The 16,684-nt window shown below is 49.2% G+C and overlaps 1 protein-coding gene and 1 pseudogene across 5 annotated transcripts in view; both read left to right on the forward strand.

Moving 5' to 3' along the window:
- Nucleotides 1–9,900, forward strand: part of LOC102988183 (protein-arginine deiminase type-2) — a 51,220-nt gene extending 41,320 nt beyond the window's left edge. For 2 of the 5 annotated variants that reach the window (XM_028485288.1, XM_028485289.1), the window contains one exon: nt 1,049–3,726. In XM_028485288.1, the coding sequence (XP_028341089.1) occupies nt 1,049–1,150 (102 nt within the window). In that variant the 3' untranslated portion in view covers nt 1,151–3,726. Of the gene's footprint in view, nt 1–647; nt 3,727–9,387 lie in introns of those variants that run through there. The other 3 variants (XM_007114553.4, XM_028485287.2, XM_055082918.1) reach the window with 2 other exon arrangements.
- A 729-nt stretch (nt 9,901–10,629) lies between these two features.
- Nucleotides 10,630–13,076, forward strand: LOC102987899 (polyadenylate-binding protein 4-like; annotated as a pseudogene).
- Nucleotides 13,077–16,684: the final 3,608 nt, after the last annotated feature.

The raw sequence follows: 16,684 nt of genomic DNA on the forward strand, positions 1-16,684 counted from the left end.
CTCATCCAGGCCAGTCAGGGGCAGCCAGATCCAGAGGGACCCCTCGGCTGAGGCTGTCCAGTCAGGAGGCCCGGGTCCCAGTCCTGGCTGAGTTGCTGTGTGGCCTCCCACCCACCCCAAGCACTCGCCCTCTCTGGGCCTCATTCCCTTCTGGGGTGATATCCTTCTTCTAGCTGCCCCTTGGGGTCCTGGGGGATCCTTTAACAGATTGGAGAGTGTTTTGTAAATTAAAAAGGCCTTTATAGACAGGAGGGATTCTTGTTATCATAGAGGAGAGTCTTCTTTGTGATAGAAGGAGGTTAGAACACACATACACACACACATAGATACATATATACACACATGTACACACATGAAAACACACATATACGCATGCGTGCAATGCACACGCTGATGCATACATATAGACCCGCATGCACATGCATGGGCATACACATAATACAGGGGTGGGTTGCCTGGTTTTCCACTCAGCTCTGCCATGCATGAGTTGCTTAGCCCCCCAGAGCCTCAGTTCCTCATCTGTAAAATGGGGACAATCACAATCCCTACTTCATAGGGTTGTTGGGAGGCTTCAGTGAGCTTAGAACAGGGCGGGGAGTAGTAGGTGCTCACTAAACGAAGCTGTGGCCCCCGCCTCCCTGTTGCAGGTGAACATGATCGTGCTCAACAAGGACCTGGGCATCCCCAAGCCATTCGGGCCCCAGGTTGAGGAGGTGTGCTGCCTGGAGACACATGTGCGCTCCCTGCTGGAGCCCCTGGGCCTCTGCTGCACCTTCGTGGATGACATCTCCGCCTACCATAAATTTCTGGGGGAGGTGCACTGCGGCACCAACGTGCGCAGGAAGCCCTTCACCTTCAAGTGGTGGCACATGGTACCCTGACCTGCGGGGGGCTGCTATGTGCCTGTCACAGCCCATCAACCACCAGTGTTGAGGCTGGACCAACCCTTGTGGCTTTTATTATGATTGCAAAATGCCCTTCAGCAATAACTATCAGGAAACTTGGGGGGGGAAGCGTTTATTACTTTTCATTTTATTTTTACTTACAGGACCTGGAAATTACCTGGCACACCTGGGGCCACACAGTGAGGTCATGGGGAGAGAGAGAGAGAGAACCCATGGAACTGGGGTTCTGCTTTTATGGCAGTTGAGGGTGAGGGCCTAGGATTTTGAGAGCTCACTCTTTATTGGTGAATGTAAAGCGTAACAGTGGGAATCTAAAGCGAGGAAAGAGGAAAAAGGCAGGTGGCCCAAATGGTTGGTTATCAAAAGCAATCAAGATCTCTAAAAGAAAGGCGCCTCAGTGGGGGGAGGCGGCCTGGCTCTTCATCTAGTTGTGTGGCTGGCAAGGTGTTTACTCAAGATCGCCGTGTTTGAAGTGGATGCCCAGCAACCAGAGCTGAGTCAGGCGCTCGTATTAGAAGAAGGAGAAAATCTGACCGTCAGCGTTCACACTACAGGGGCCTGGGCACCTCCCTCCTTCCCTGAGTTCTCCAGACTCTTCGCACCCCAGGAGAATCCCCCTGCCGGACGTGGACTGGAGGCCGCCACTGAGGGGCCTTTCCTTGCCTTCCCTCAGAAGGGCCTCAGGGTCCACGAAGTCACCCCCTGAGCCTCCATGCTGTCCTTCCTGAAAATAGCTGGACATTTGGCCAGTGTCTGTATAGCCCTGACGTGAAAAACAAAACAAAACAAAAACCGCTTCACCCAAACCCTTCCTCAAAGAATCTTCAGTCTCTTGTCCGAAATTGAATGAGGGGAGAAGGGAAGGAGGTTCTGGCATGACCAGTTGTCCCTGTAGCCGTGCCTTGTGGGTCAAGGTAGATGGCATGCAAAGGGATTCTGGAACCCCAGATGTACCTTGAACTGTCATCATCCTTTGAAATTCACCTCCCTTGGCCACCTGGACACCCCCGATGATTCATTCCTTAACAGCCTCTGTCAAATCCCCTTGGCTTTCCCTCTGCAGTGTAGACACCGCTGGCTAGCCTCCTTAGACTTAGACTCCCTGAGGGTCCAGTAAGTGAGCTTAGAACCTTCCCTGGAAGTGGATTTTATCAGAGCAGCCTTCTCTGTTTACAAGATTCTTATGCTTCTTCTTTCTCATGGACCCAGGCTCTCCCAGATGCTTGGGGGTTTCTCCCCACACCAGCATCCTTGTGGCCTGAGAGTTCACTGTATAAAGATGCCCCAGGGTGAGCCATATCCATCTTCTCTTGCTGGGTTCTCTGGCTAGTCCCTGACCTCCCTCCTCTCACAGCCTCTACTTCCTATTCCAATGCCGTCTCTCCAGACAGCTAGACAAGGACTTCTTCCCCACCAGCCAGGCTCAGACCTTCCCCCAGGACACAATGAAAGACCTGCCCCTCCTCTCCAGACCTCAGATCCAACACATAAAGACCCTGTCCTAACCTCCAGCCTGAACAGCCAGTTCTGGGCCAGCTGCTGGCCTTAGAGACAGATTGATTATCCCATTGAAGTTTCTCAGTGCATTTGCTGAAGACCCTCTCATTTGGACATAATCAGATTCATTCTCTGTCTCCAACTGAAAAGACTCAGTTTCAGCTAAAAAAAAATTCCTTTAAGGCCAGCTGATTCAGGAGAATAAGTGAATTATAATTCCACTTTGAGGGTTAGAGAGGAACTGATATATAACCAATGAAAAGGTTGTAAATTTGTATTCTTGGAGAATGGGATTTTCTTCTTGGATTATTCACTCATTCAACAAACATATATTGTATGCCTCCTAAGTACGAGGCACAGTGGTGGGCCCCGAGGACACAGTGCTTAGTAGCAAACGGCATCTGGCCCCTGCTTCATGGAGCCAGTCAGTTCCCAACCTGAGATGCCCACACTTAAATGGCCAGCATTTGCCCTTTCAGTGATGTGCTCTTTAGAAATATCAATTCGCTATATTCAGGAAATGCACAGGACACAGAGCTTCCAGCAAGTCGCTATCTCAGTGAAATGAGGGGGTTGGGTCTTCTTTAAACAGTCCTCCTTCCCATCCAGCTGGGCCAGTACCACCTAACATATCAGACCCCAGGGCCTTCAGAAGCTGTTGTCCCCCTCTTTGGGGACAGTGGCTCCTGCCTTTGGGGGCCAAAGCCCCAGATCTCTCCAACCCCAGAGCTGAAGACACCAAGTGCCTATTTGTGGATGTTTATCTGGAGACTTAGACTTTGGGGTGTGTGTGTGTGTGTGTGTGTGTGTGTGTGTGTGTGTGTGTATGTGTGTGTGTGTTTGGTTAATGTGGGTTTTGGGGCTTTCTTTCAGTTTTTTCTAGTCTGCCTTAAAGGGAAGTGAGTGCTTCCCGGGTGGAGACAGTGTGTGTTTCTAGATTTTTCTAAGGCTCTCCCCATCAATAAGTCAGTAACTTCTGATGATTCTGGAGCCCCCAGGACTGCCTCATTCCCATCTTGCTTGTCCACTCGTGTGACTACCCTTGGCGTGGACATCTCCCCCAGTCCCCCACTGGATCATCACTCCTCCCCACCCACCACTTTCTATAAATGTAGACCTAGAATACACTTCTGTGTTGCAAAACTCAGCTAAGTTCCTGTTTCAATCTTTATTTTGAAATATTTTGTGTAAGAGAGCAGGGGGTATCATGAAGATGGCAAGAAGCGGGGCACAGTTTCAGCTTTCTGGATGAGAGGCCATGCTGGAGATCAAAAGATGCTTGGGGAAGAACCTGAGTTAACAGCCAGAAAATAAATGGTCAGATGGGAAGTCATGTGGCTGTTGGTGTGATGTTCATGGTTGCTTCACGGCCACGGCCTGGAAGGAGGCAGGCCATATGCGGGCCCTCTCCTGGTCCTCCAGCCCCTGCCCTTCTGCACACAGGGTCAGGGCTCTCAGCAAGGGTATCTCAAGGGTTTGGAATCCCACACGCATTCAGTAGGTGTGTATTAAATGGCCACCACCCAAGGTCAAGACCAACACCCACAATAAAGTCTGACAGTGTTTCTGGTGGGGCTCCCCAAAAGCAGAGTCCGAGGTGAGGATCTGGGAACAAGTGACTTATTAAGGAAGAGCCTCCAGGAGAAACCAGGAAGGGAGTGGAGGGAGCAGGACCAGGAACGGGAAGAAGCCGAGAGTGTGATTTCAGATGTAGCCTCAGCCTGGTCACAGGAGAGCTCTAGAGCATAAGTGGCAGCTCAGTTGTTCCATCTGGAGGCCGAGTTTCGTGTACCTACACGAGTCGGTCATTAGCTACGGGGACTTTGGCTCTCTGAACAGGCAAGGGGGCACCCGTAGCCTATGGGCAATCATCCAGCTGTAGTTTTGTTTTGTTTTGGGTTTTGCCACACCGTATGGCTTGCAGGATCTTAGTTCCCTGATCAAAGATTGAACCTGTGCTCTTGGCAGCAGTGATAGCACAGAGTCCTAACCACTGGACCACCAGGGAATTCTCCACAGCTGTAGTTTTTAGCAGCAGAGTCACAAGAGCTGGGGAATGGGCCAGAAAAGGATCTGGGCAGAGCACCGACTGTGTCCACTGCCCTCAGTAATATCATGTTCTCGTAATATGGAATTGTTGCACGCGGGTATTTATGATTTGACCCATGGTATAAAATCCATACAACATACCACGATCTAACAGGGTCTTTGTAAACAAACCCCCGAGGCTCTAAAATAGAACCACCTAGTTGGTTGCTACACCTAGAAGCCACTTCCAAGCACTTTGGAATGCACCTGGGGGGTTCTTACCCCTCTGCCCCATCTTGGGTTTTCCGGACAGATGTTCTGACGCAGCCATTTTCAAAGGCCACTGCAAAATGAAAATCACTAGTTCTCTTATTCCTGGACTTAGCCCATGGGTCCAGCCCTCTGAGGTCATTCTTCCCTTTTATACCCAACTAATGTGGCCCAAGCCAATCTTCTATGGGGTTTTCCTGATGCACCTATTTCTGAGACTTCCCAAGGGATGCTGGTGTGTTAAACCCATCCTGCTGGTATTTTCACATCTTGGCCACTCACTCACCTCAGGATTGCTGAAAGTCACCCTGAGACATCTAGAACAGCACCTTCCAATAGAAATACAATGCAAGGGGCTTCCCTGGTGGCATAGTGGTTAAGAATCCGCCTGCCAATGCAGGGGACACGGGTTCAAGCCCTGGTCCAGGAAGATCCCACATGCCGCAGAGCAACAAAGCCCGTGCGCCACAACTACTGAGCCTGTGCTCTAGAGCCCGCGAGCCGCAACTACTGAGCCCACATGCCACAACTACTGAAACCCATGTGCCTAGAGCCCACGCTCCTCAATAAGAGAAGCCACCGCAATGAGAAGCCAGCCAGCGCACCGCAATGAAGAGTAGTCCCTGCTCGCTGCAACTAGAGAAAGCCCGTGCGCAGCAATGAAGACCCAACACAGCCAAAAATATACAAATAAATTTATAAAACGAGTTCCCAGAGAGCTCCCCATCCCCTTAAAAAAAAGAAAAGAAAAGAAAAGAAATACAGTGCAAGCCCCATATGTAATTTTAAATTTCCTGGTAGCCACATTTTAAAAAGTGAAAAACAAGTGAAGTTAATTTAATAATGTCTTCCTTATTGCAGTATATCCAAATTATCATTACGACAGGTAACCAAAATTTTTAAATATTAATGAAATATTTCACGTTCTCTTTTTTGGTAGTGAGTCTTTGAAAGCTGATATATGTTTTTTACTTATATCACATCTCTCTTAAGACTAGCCACATTTTAAGTGTTTGATAGCCACAAGCGGCTATCGTATTGGAAGGTGCAGTTGTAGAATCCTCTCTACCAGGCTGAGTCCCAGTTATAGAAATAGGCACATTCCTTAAATCCCCAGAATCCAGCTAGGCCAACTGCAATGCTAACAAAAGTTGATTGTGGGTTTTTTTTGTTTTTGTTTTTGGCTGCACCACGTAGCTTGCAGGATCTTAGTTCCCCGACCAGCGATCGAACCCACGCCCTCAGCAGTGAAAGTGCAGAGTCCTATCCACTGGACTGCCAGGGAATTCCTAAAAGTTGATTGTTATAATACCAGAGAGAGAGACAGAAGATAGACATCGGCCCTCCCTGGCCCTGGTGTACAGAGCCTTGTCCCTTCAGATGGTCCTCTTGCCTGAACCGTGGCTGCTGCCACGTTACCAGGACTGGCCTCTCTCTTGGCAAGGGGGGTGCCTTTGGCCAAGTCCCCTCTGCCCACTTTAAGAAGCGAATCCCCACCAGCCCCATGGAAAGGGAAAACATAGTTCCCTCACCTCTAGCCTCTTTTCCCTCATCATTCCCCGGGATACAACTTGATTCTGCATTTTAATGTAAGATGTCTTTGGTTCCCAGGTGAGGGGAGTTGGGGTCCCCATTATCTCAGCCCCTTCATTCCAGATAGGATCTGACCCAGACCCTGACATAGCCAAAAGCCTGTGGGAGTGGGATCCCTCCCCCCTAAACAAAAGAGCAGCCAGGGATGAACTCTGCCTGCCCAGTGGGACTTATCCAGGATCCTTGTCCAAGTGGCATCAGCTCCAGGGGACTGACGGCAATGTTATTGGTAGCTCAATATAGGGCGGAGACACCAAATGGCTGCATGTGGAACCTTTCCTCTAGCTAGACAACCAGAAAAAGACATGTCCAGGCAGAAAGCTCAGCTCTGCAGCCTTGTCTCAAGCCTGGCTGATGCGGCAATCTGGTTTTTTACCTATGCCTCACCCCGCAGCCAGCTGGGCTCCGGTTCAGCCCTGACTTCTGAGAAAGCAAAGGCCTGGTCTCTAGCTAGTCTCTAAGCAAACTACCCAGTTCAGTTTGCCTTTGCCTCAGCCCCTCACGGTCTGCAAGCTAAGGCCCACTCTATCACAGTCATGGGTAAACCCCATGATGACCCTTTAAGGACAGTCTCTGACTGGCATTCTAGGGCCCTACTCATAAGCTTCTCTGCCACTTAAGTGTTAAAAGATACCTTTAAAAGGACTGCTTTGGGCTTCTCTGGTGGCGCAGTGGTTGGGAGTCCACCTGCCGATGCAGGGGACACAGGTTTGTGCCCCGGTCTGGGAAGATCCTACATGCCGCGGAGCGGCTAGGCCAGTGAGCCATGGCCACTGAGCCTGCGCGTCCGGAGCCTGTGCTCCACAGCGGGAGAAGCCACAACAGTGAGAGGCCCGCGTACCGCAAAAAAAAAGGAGTGCTTTGTTTTCCTCCCGATGGCAATTCCTGGCACATAGTCAGTGCTCAGCAAATATTTTTGAATAAAACAATGAAACGCCTGTTCAGCTAGGCAATGGAAGCAGAAATAGCCCAATCAGATGAGGTAGTAATAGCCACCATTTCTCAAACACTGACTACCTGCCAGGCACCTGGCCAGGTTGAACTATATGAAATGCCATTTTTAAAGGTCACAAAGGTCAAATAGAGATTATTTCATATGGTTCAGCCTAATAGTTTACATTCATCATCTCATCTAATTCTCACAACAAAGCTGTGAGAATTATCCCCACTTTATAGATGAGGAAACTGAGGCTCAGAGAGGAAGTGACTTGCTCCAGTTTACACAGCAGGAAGCAGCAGAACCTGGATTTGTTGTACCCAAGTGGTCTGATTCCAGAGCTTACCCACTGAACCCCTGCTCTTGACTGCCTCATCTTAGGAACAACTTTCTAACCCAAGTTCAACGAGTCATCATTCTTTTCTTCATAAATGTTGCCTTTGCACTTGTCATTTTTTAGCATACTAGATGAACTATTTCGAATCTTATAACAAGAACACCTGCTACCTGCCAGCAAGTATCTGGAGATTACAGGATTCCTATAAACCCTTCAAAGGCAATACAGCCCCAAGTGAAATAACTTCTACATAATACAGAATATGCTCTCAAGTCTTCCGCTCAGAGTCAGATGGCATCTCAAAATCATGAAATGTAAATTATATTCATTCATCCACCCATTCATTCTTTTTTGTTAATATTACTGTAAGCATCTATTGTGTGTAAAACTACAGTGATCATATAATTTTTCATCTAAACCAGAATGAAAGGGGGCACTACTAATAATTCTACCAGTTTAACAGATGAAAACTGGAACCATGCTGAGCAAACCAGGATGTCTCTTCTCCCTGAAAACCCTGTGTCTGAGACATGATCTCATGCCTCAAGGAACTGAGAGAGTCAGGGAGACAGGAGAACAAAGAGGCAAACAGATGGAATAGACACTTGATAAATATTTGCTGAATGGAGGAATGAATAAGGCACAAAAGCTGTGGAATCACATATACACGCACTCACACGCGTGCACGCACACACACACACAATTATTTCCAGCTAGGATAGTGACCAAGGGTGGCCTTGGTGTTCATCTGGGCTAGACTGTTGAATGAACGCAGGAACGCATGACTGGGCAGAGAAGGGAGGAAAGGCTGCCAAGCTGAACAAGGACACAAAGGAGTGTAAGTATATGACAAGCTTGAGAAATGGTGATCATAGGGAATGGCAAAGATATAGACTGAAGTCATACTGGAAATACTAGGTTTTGAGCAATGGGAACCCCCTGAAGGTTTGGGCTGCTGCAGTCACATGACCAATCCTGTATTTTAGAAAGAGGACAGTAACATATATTTCTTTGTTGCTATTAAGAAACTACCTGAGGAGGGATTTCCCTGGTGGCGCAGTGGTTAAGACTCCGTGCTCCCAATACAGAGGGCCCAGGTTTGATCTCTGGCCAGGGAACTAGATCCCACATGCATGTGCAACTAAGAGTTCGCATGCCATAACTAAGGAGCCCGCCTGCCGCAACTAAATAAATAAGTAAATAAATAAAATATTTTTTAAAAATACACATAACATAAAATTTAAAAAAAAAAACCTACCTGAGGAATGATCAAACCATGGTACATCCCATTTATATATTTTGGAGCATGTAAGATGAAATAGATCTATGTGTACTGACATGGAAAGAGCTCCAAGACAGAGCACTTGATGTTGGTATAGAAAAAAAAAGTCAAGCAAAGCCATGGATTTCTGTAGAAACATATATGTGTATACACATGCAAAGAAAAAGGTATGGGAGCAATCCCATGAAACTGACAAGAGTAATCACCTCGGGGAAAAGAAGCGTGACCGAGGGGATTTAAAATTTATCTGTGTTGCTTGAAATTTTTACATAGTGAGAATTTAATTACATATGTACTTTTAAATAAGTTTTTAAAGCTGCCTGAAACCCTTGGCATCTTATTTATGCTGAAGTCTTTCCATCCTGATTAGCATAATCTCTTCCTCCTAATAATTCACAGTTCTCTTTTACCTTTTTTCACCCCCCAGCTGGGCTTCCCACCACCAGTTGAAAATTGATAGCTCCTTACAGATACTAATTCATTTTCTCCTCCTCCCTGTGGAGTGACTATGATTTTTTTCCCCCATTTTACACAATAGGAAACTAAGGCACAGAGAGGTTAAGTAACTTGCTGAAGGTCACGTAATAAATGGCTGTCCTCTCTCCGCCCCGGGTCGCCGCAGCCTCCGCCGCTTTCGGGCCTAGCAGCCTGAAGAAAAAAAAGAGAAAAGGATTTAAAAAACAAAAAACCCCAAAACGCTTTAAAATCTTAAAAAAAAAGGACTTCCCTGGTGGCGCAGTGGTTAAGAATCCTCCTGCCAATGAAGGGGACACGGGTTCGAGCCCTGGTCCGGGAGGATCCCACATGCCACGGAGCAACTAAGCCCGTGCGCCACAACTACTGAGCCCGCGCTCTAGAGCCCGTGAGCCACAACTACTGAAGCCCGTGCTCCACAGCAAGAGAAGCCACGCAGTGAGAAGCCCACGCGCCGCAACTAGAGAAGCCCGCATGCAGCTACGAAGACCCACCACAGCCAAAAATAAATAAAAAATATCTTTTAATCTTAAAAGAAAAGAAAGAAAGGAAAAAAAAAAGAGCGAATCCTCCTCGGAGGACCCTCGGGGCAGTCACTTTTGCCCGCTTCCGGCCTGCCCGCTGCCGCCGCCGCACCTAGGCGTCCGTCGGTCCCCGTCCGACGGTGCAGTGGTGAGCCGCTCGCGCGCCCGCGTTCGCGCGCCTCCGCCCGCCGCCCCGCCGCGCAGCGTGGCAGCCCCGCGCCTGCCGCCCTCGCCCCCGGCGCGCCGGCCGGCCTCCGCGCTCCACGTGTCGGCGCAGCCCTTCTCCCGCCCGGCGTGGGAGGCGGCTGCGCGCTCCGGCCGCCCGGGGCTTGCCGAGTGGGCACCGACAGGTATTTGGTTTCCCTCTTCCCCGGGCTGCTGTAATCTTAAACGGCCGGGAGCCCGAGGCCTATATTTATAGAGAAACGCACGTTCCGGAGGCTGCCGTGGGCACCACTGGGTTGCCTCTGGAAGAATTTTTGTAATTTGGAGGGCAGCCCCCGTTTTCATTGTTTTCATTTTTTGAAATGGGAGCTTCCAGACCAGGACAGCTGAAACTTACAAACTCCCAGGGAGGGCCATATTGTTTTTGAGAACCTTTTGTCTGCGGTTTGGCGTCCCCGAACTCCCCTCAGGCCCTCCCCTCGGAGCCGACTCCAGCTTCTCTGAGCTTGACTGCCACCTGTGAGCCGCGGCACGGGCCACGGCTGGGAGGGGAGCCCCCTTTGTCCTGTGTGGTCCCTCTAAGAAGTCCTCCTGGCGGGGCTCGGGGTGGTGGGGAGATGAACGCTGCGGCCAGCAGCTACACCACGGCCCCGCTGTACGTGGGTGACCTGTACTCGGACGTCACCGAGGCCATGCTGAACGAAAAGTTCAGTCCTGCGGGGCCTGTGCTGTCCATCTGGGTCTGCCGCGATTCGCTCACCTGCCACTCCCTGGGTCATGCCTACATCAACGTCCAGCAGACAGCTTTCGCGGAGCGGGCCTTGTATACCATGAACTTTGATGTGATTAAGGGAAAGCCAATCCATATCATGTGGGCTCAGAGGGATATCTCTTTGAGAAAATTTGGTGTGGGAAATACCTTTATCAAGAACCTGGACATATGGATAACAAGGCACTGTATGATACCTTTTCTGCTTTTGGAAACATTGTCCTGCAAGGTGGTGTGTGATGAGAACGGTTCTAAGGGTTATGCCTTTGTCCACTTTGAGACCCAGGAGGCTGCCGACAAGGTCATCGAGAGGATGAACGGCATGCTCCTCATTGACCGCAGAGTGTGTTTGTGGGCAGATTCAAGGATCGAAAAGAGTGGGAAGCTGAGCTTGGAGCCAAAGCCAAGGAATTCACCAATGTTTATATCAAAAACTTTGGGGAAGAGGTGGATGATGAGAGTCTGAAAGAGCTATTCAGCCAGTTTGGTAAGACTCTTAAGTGTCAAGGTGATGAGAGATCCTAGTGGAAAATCCAAAGGCTTTGGCTTTGTGAGTTACAAAAAAACACGAGGGGGCTTCCCTGGTGGCGCAGTGGTTGAGAATCCGCCTGCCGATGCAGGGGACACGGGTTCGTGCCCCGGTCCGGGAAGATCCCACATGCCGCGGAGCGGCTGGGCCCGTGAGCCATGGCCACTGAGCCTGTGCGTCCGGAGCCTGTGCTCCGCAACGGGAGAGGCCACAACAGTGAGAGGCCCGCGTACCGCAAAAAAAAAAAAAAACACGAGTATGCCAATAAGGCCGTGGAAGAGACGAATGGAAAAGAAATCAGTGGGAAAGTCATTTTCGTCGGCCATGCACAGAAGAAAGTGGAACGGCAGGCCGAGTTAAAGCGAAAATTTGAACAGCTGAAACAGGAGAGAATTAGTCGCTATCAGGGGGTGAATCTCTACATTAAGAACTTGGATGACACCACTGATGATGAGAAGTTAAGGAAAAAGTTCTCTCCTTTTGGATCAATCAGCAGTGCTAAGGTGATGCTGGAGGATGGGAGAAGCAAAGGGTTTGCCTTTGTCTGCTTCTCATGACCTGAAGAGGCAACCAAAGCAGTCACAGAGATGAACAGACGCATCATGGGCTTCAAGCCACTGTATGTCGCCCTGGCCCAGAGAAAGCAAGAGAGAAAGGCTCAGCTGACCAACCAGTATATGCAGCGGGTGGCCAGGATGAGAGCAGTCCCCGCCAATGCCATCTTAAATCATTTCCAGCAGCTGGGGGCTACTTTGTGCCAGCAGTTCAACAGGCCCAGGGAAGACCTCCGTATTACCTAACCAGTTAGCACAGGTGAGGCCTAATCCATGCTGCAGCAAGGTGGGAGACCTCAAGGCTTCCAAGGAATGCCAAGTGCTATACGCCAGTCTGGGCCTCGTCCAGCTCTTCGCCATCTGGCTCCAACTGGTAATGCTCTGGCCTCTCGCAGCCTCCCTACTACCGCTCAGAGAGTCGGATCTGAGTGCCCAGACCGCTTGGCTATGGACTTTGGTGGGGCTGGTGCCGCCCAGCAAGGGCCGACTGACAGCTGCCAGTCTGGAGGTGTTTCTGCAGCTGGGCAGAACCTAGCACCTCGTGCTGCTGTTGCTGCCGCTGCTGCTTGGGCTGTTGCACCTTACAAATGCGCCTCCAGCGTCCGCAGCCCTCACCCCGCCATCCAGCCCCTGCAGGCACCCCAGCCTGCGGTCCATGTGCAGGGGCAGGAGCCGCTGACCGCCTCCACGCTGGCCGCAGCACCCCCCCAGGAACAGAAGCAGATGCTGGGTGAACGTTTGTTCCTGCTCATCCAGACGATGCACTCAAACCTGGCTGGGAAGATTACGGGGATGCTGCTGGAGATTGACAGCTCGGAGCTGCTGCACATGCTGGAGTCCCCGAGTCTCTCCGCTCCCACGTGGATGAAGCTGTGGCGGTCCTACAGGCTCATCATGCCAAGAAAGAAGGTGCCCAGAAGGTGGGCGCTGTTGCTGCTACCTCCTAGACAAGGACAAACCGATTCACAAGCCAAATAAACCCTCATGGGATTCAGCTCAAGGTTTGAAGACTTCCTAGCTTGTCCTATGGACCTCAACACCAAGAACCACAAATTGCAAATTTAATAGGTCATTTTGTATCAAAAGGTCAATTATGACGTGCCTAGAATTTTTCAATTAAAAGAATATATTCTCTGGGTTCTGATATGGCCCAAACAGTATTAACTTTTTTTTTCTATTCTAAGTTTTGATTTTTTCCCCCCAGAAATTGGTTTTATTTGATGTACCCAAGTCTTAAGTTTCTCAATAAAGAAAAAAAAAATCTCCATAATAAATAAATAAATAAAAATAAATGGCTGATATAACAGGATCTGAACCTTTCAAAAGACTGCATACTTAACCATTCCATCTCCCTGCCTCTCTGGAAAGTCAACTTGCTTTTAATATTCTGCATCCCTCTGACTTCTTTTGCTTTCACTGAGCCTATATCTAGCCATTACAGATGAAATTTACCACCATTCCCTTTTTGCATTTCATTTACATGGTTCCGTCTCTGATACAAAGGGGTGTTCAAAATTGAGATTCAGCTGGAAAGGGGGTTTTACCACATACTGTGTTTAAAAAGCACACACCCACACACATCCAGAGGACCAAATTAACTGCTAATTTGAGAGTATGCTGGTGATGTGGCAGGCAGATGAGAGCGAGACAGAGGTTAGCAGTGTGGGTGAGCTATAATTTGTGTGTGTGTGTGTGTTTGTGGTGCTATAGGGTCCACCAACGTGACAGTCCCCAGAAGGCCTAAGGCCACTTGCTAAATCCCAGCAGCTGAGCTGACTTCAGCTGTGTGAAACGCAGCCCCATCTGGAATGGGGGTGGCTTGTGACATTTTTGCTCTGGGAGTTCATAGAGACTGCTCATGAAATTGGAGAAGTCTGTAGCATATGATTGTCCCCATCCCACTCAGACAGAATATTTTGAGAAGTCTAATTATATAGTGAGGGTGGAAGGGAGAGGGTTTAGATAAGCCCTTTCTAAGGGCAGGTTGGAAAGGGCTGGTAGGGAGCCCTGGGCAGTTCTGCGAGGCAGGGGTGCCCTCTGCAGGTAAACCAGAGGGGCTGCAACCACTGTGTTCCCATGGGCCTTGGGGGCATGTCCATAGCCCAGCCATCCCCTAACAGAAGATGCTCACCTCCTCGCTGTGTGACTTAGGGTGAGTTGTTGACCCTCTCTGAGCCTCAGGTGCCTCAACTGTAAAGGACGAAAACCCCTACCTCGTGAAATTGCTGTAATGATCAGAGAGAGAAAATGCACCCAAACTGCTCTGCAGAGGGCCTGGTACGCAGTAAGTCTTCCAAATTTGGCAGCTACTACCAGCTAAGGCAGTAGCAGCAACAGCCCCATTATCACTGTCACTGGCATCTTGAACAATAATAGTAAAGATGACGACGGAGTGAGTCATCTCACTCCAGAGCAGAGGGAGAAGGGCTTCTCTGAGAGCAAGCACAGGCAGGGCTGGGGCAGGGGCTGGAGGAAATCGGGGCCAGGCAGCCCGAAAACATTTTGATTTACCAGCTATGTCTATTCCAATTCTGGGAGACAGTTTTCGCCTCCTCTTCTCCCTAGAGCCCCACAGTGCCGAATTACGCTGCTCCCTGGAAGCCAAATACCCCAGGCAGAGAGCTGGGATATACTTGGAGGAGCCCAGGTGTTTGCAAATCTCACAGTGGTGGTGACCTGCTCACACTGATCCACAGAAGGGACTCTTTGCACAGCTAAAGGGAAGGAAGGGGTCCCCTCTGTCTAACTTTGTCTCCTACGTGACTCAGCCCCCAGCCTCTCTGTGAGGGTGTCCTGCTTTCCCCCTCCCTCCACCTCCCCACCTCCCCCCACCCCCCATAGATCAGAGGACTGGACCAGGTGGAGGCCTGGGCTGTTATCACCACCATTCCTTTCCTCCACCATTCCTGCCCACCCAGGCTCACTCCTTCTTCACTCTGGTCCCTGCAAAAGCACCCAACCCTCTTGACGTATCCTAAAAGGTCTCTAATGCTAACTACAGGGAAACAAACAGGGGTTAGCAAGACTAAGATAAGATGGAGAAGTTACTGAAAATAAGTAAAGGAAGAGTAGTCTCTGGTCTTCACCAGGACAAAGAGGAACCAGGGTGACTGCTCCCAGCTCCCCTGACTGACTCAGTTCTCTGGTTTTTCTTGGAGAATACTTCCTTTACTTAAAATTTTGATGTTTTGTTCGTCATGAATTATTTTGCATTTTTTTAATGGTGCACTAAAATATCACTTATCTTAAAGAAACCGAGTTTTTTGACCATCTTAAATTCCATGCACTCACCTTGCGCTAGTCCTGGCCCAGAGATTAAAGCTGCCTGGGTCTCCACTGGGCTCCCTTCTCCCCCAAACAACCCACCCTTAACCCCATCTCTCTTTTCACCTTCTACAAGGAACAGGGACAGCTCACCCTTTGTTTTTATTTACTCCTTCCTTCAACCAATATTGACTACATACCTACTAGGTGCTAGGTCCTGAGCCAGGCACTTTGGAGACAAAGACGAATTTGTTCATTCATTAGATGTTTTTTGGCCACCTTCTGGGTGCCCGGTCACTGTGCCAGGCTCTGGGAACACAACAGTGAACAAGATAGACATAGTTCTTGACCTCTGCTGTGAGAAGTTCAGACGATAAATATATTCGTAAAGAATTAAAAACAAACTTGCAGATAGCAATAAGTTCTACAAGGAAAATAAAGTGAATAGGCCATGCCCTCAAAATGCCCACAGTCTGGGGAGACAGACATATAAATGGGTAATTGTTAAACCAGGTGTTATGTACATGGATGGCAGATGCAGAGGATGTTTTGATGGAGGTGGACAAGAGGTGATTTCCTAGGGAGGAGAAAGTTGGACCTGAATCTTAAATGGTGAGGAATTGGCCACGTGGAAAAGGAGGAAATGGCACCCCAGATCCCAATATGGAAGTGAGCAAAGGCTTGGAGGTGAGGAACAAGGAGGGGAACAGAGCTGGTTTTATCACAGGGAGAGATGAGACAGGAGGGGCCCGTCTTGGAGGCCACTGGGACCCCAGGTGGAAATGCTCAGAAGATGGCTGGAAACGAGAGAGGGTCAGCCAGAGAGATGGAAGACGATGGCCCATTAGTCGAAGGCAAATATGATTCTGAGTTTTGGATGAGAAGGCCCCTGAGTCCCAGCACAGGGATCTATTGGGGTGGAGTGAGTTTTTCTCAGAGACAAAAATCTCCCAGGCTATAAAATCATCAGGTATTTCCCCCCGAAATTCAACCTTCCTTAGCCCTATGCCTGGAGGGAATCCAGTCTGTTTGCCCTAAATCACAAGACACTCAAAACATAGTTGAGTGTACAAATGACAATTGATTCTATGCTTTTTGGTTTTAATTTTTAATTTCCAGCCCTTGGAGAAGAAAGAGGTCCTGAAGCAAGATCCCCACCCATAATTGTTCAGCTTTCTCGTTATCCAAAGACTGAAGTCTGTAAAATGGAGTTAGTTATGCCAACCCCAAAAAAAGTTGTTATGAGGACTGAAGGAGACTGCTTATGTAAACACATTTGTGAGTGATGAAGTTCAGGATAAACATAAAGCCTCTAGCTAACCGGCGAAAAGCAGTACTTCACTAGCTAGACAAGTGGAAACAAACCAAATAACTTTGGGTCTTATCACAGACACCTTGGGAAGATATGTCAGGAGCAGGCCATGAAAATCTCTAAGTCCTCCTGTAGCTGTGCCTTTCTGGAATCCCAAAGTTCAGGGCGGAGGTACAGCCGCCCAGGAATTTATTCCTCCATAAATTTGAGCTCCCCAAATCCCCATGAAGCCCAGGAATGATGA

This window comes from Physeter macrocephalus, unplaced genomic scaffold (genome assembly GCF_002837175.3).
Source record: "Physeter macrocephalus isolate SW-GA unplaced genomic scaffold, ASM283717v5 random_308, whole genome shotgun sequence".
NCBI classification, from domain to species: Eukaryota; Metazoa; Chordata; class Mammalia; order Artiodactyla; family Physeteridae; genus Physeter; species Physeter macrocephalus.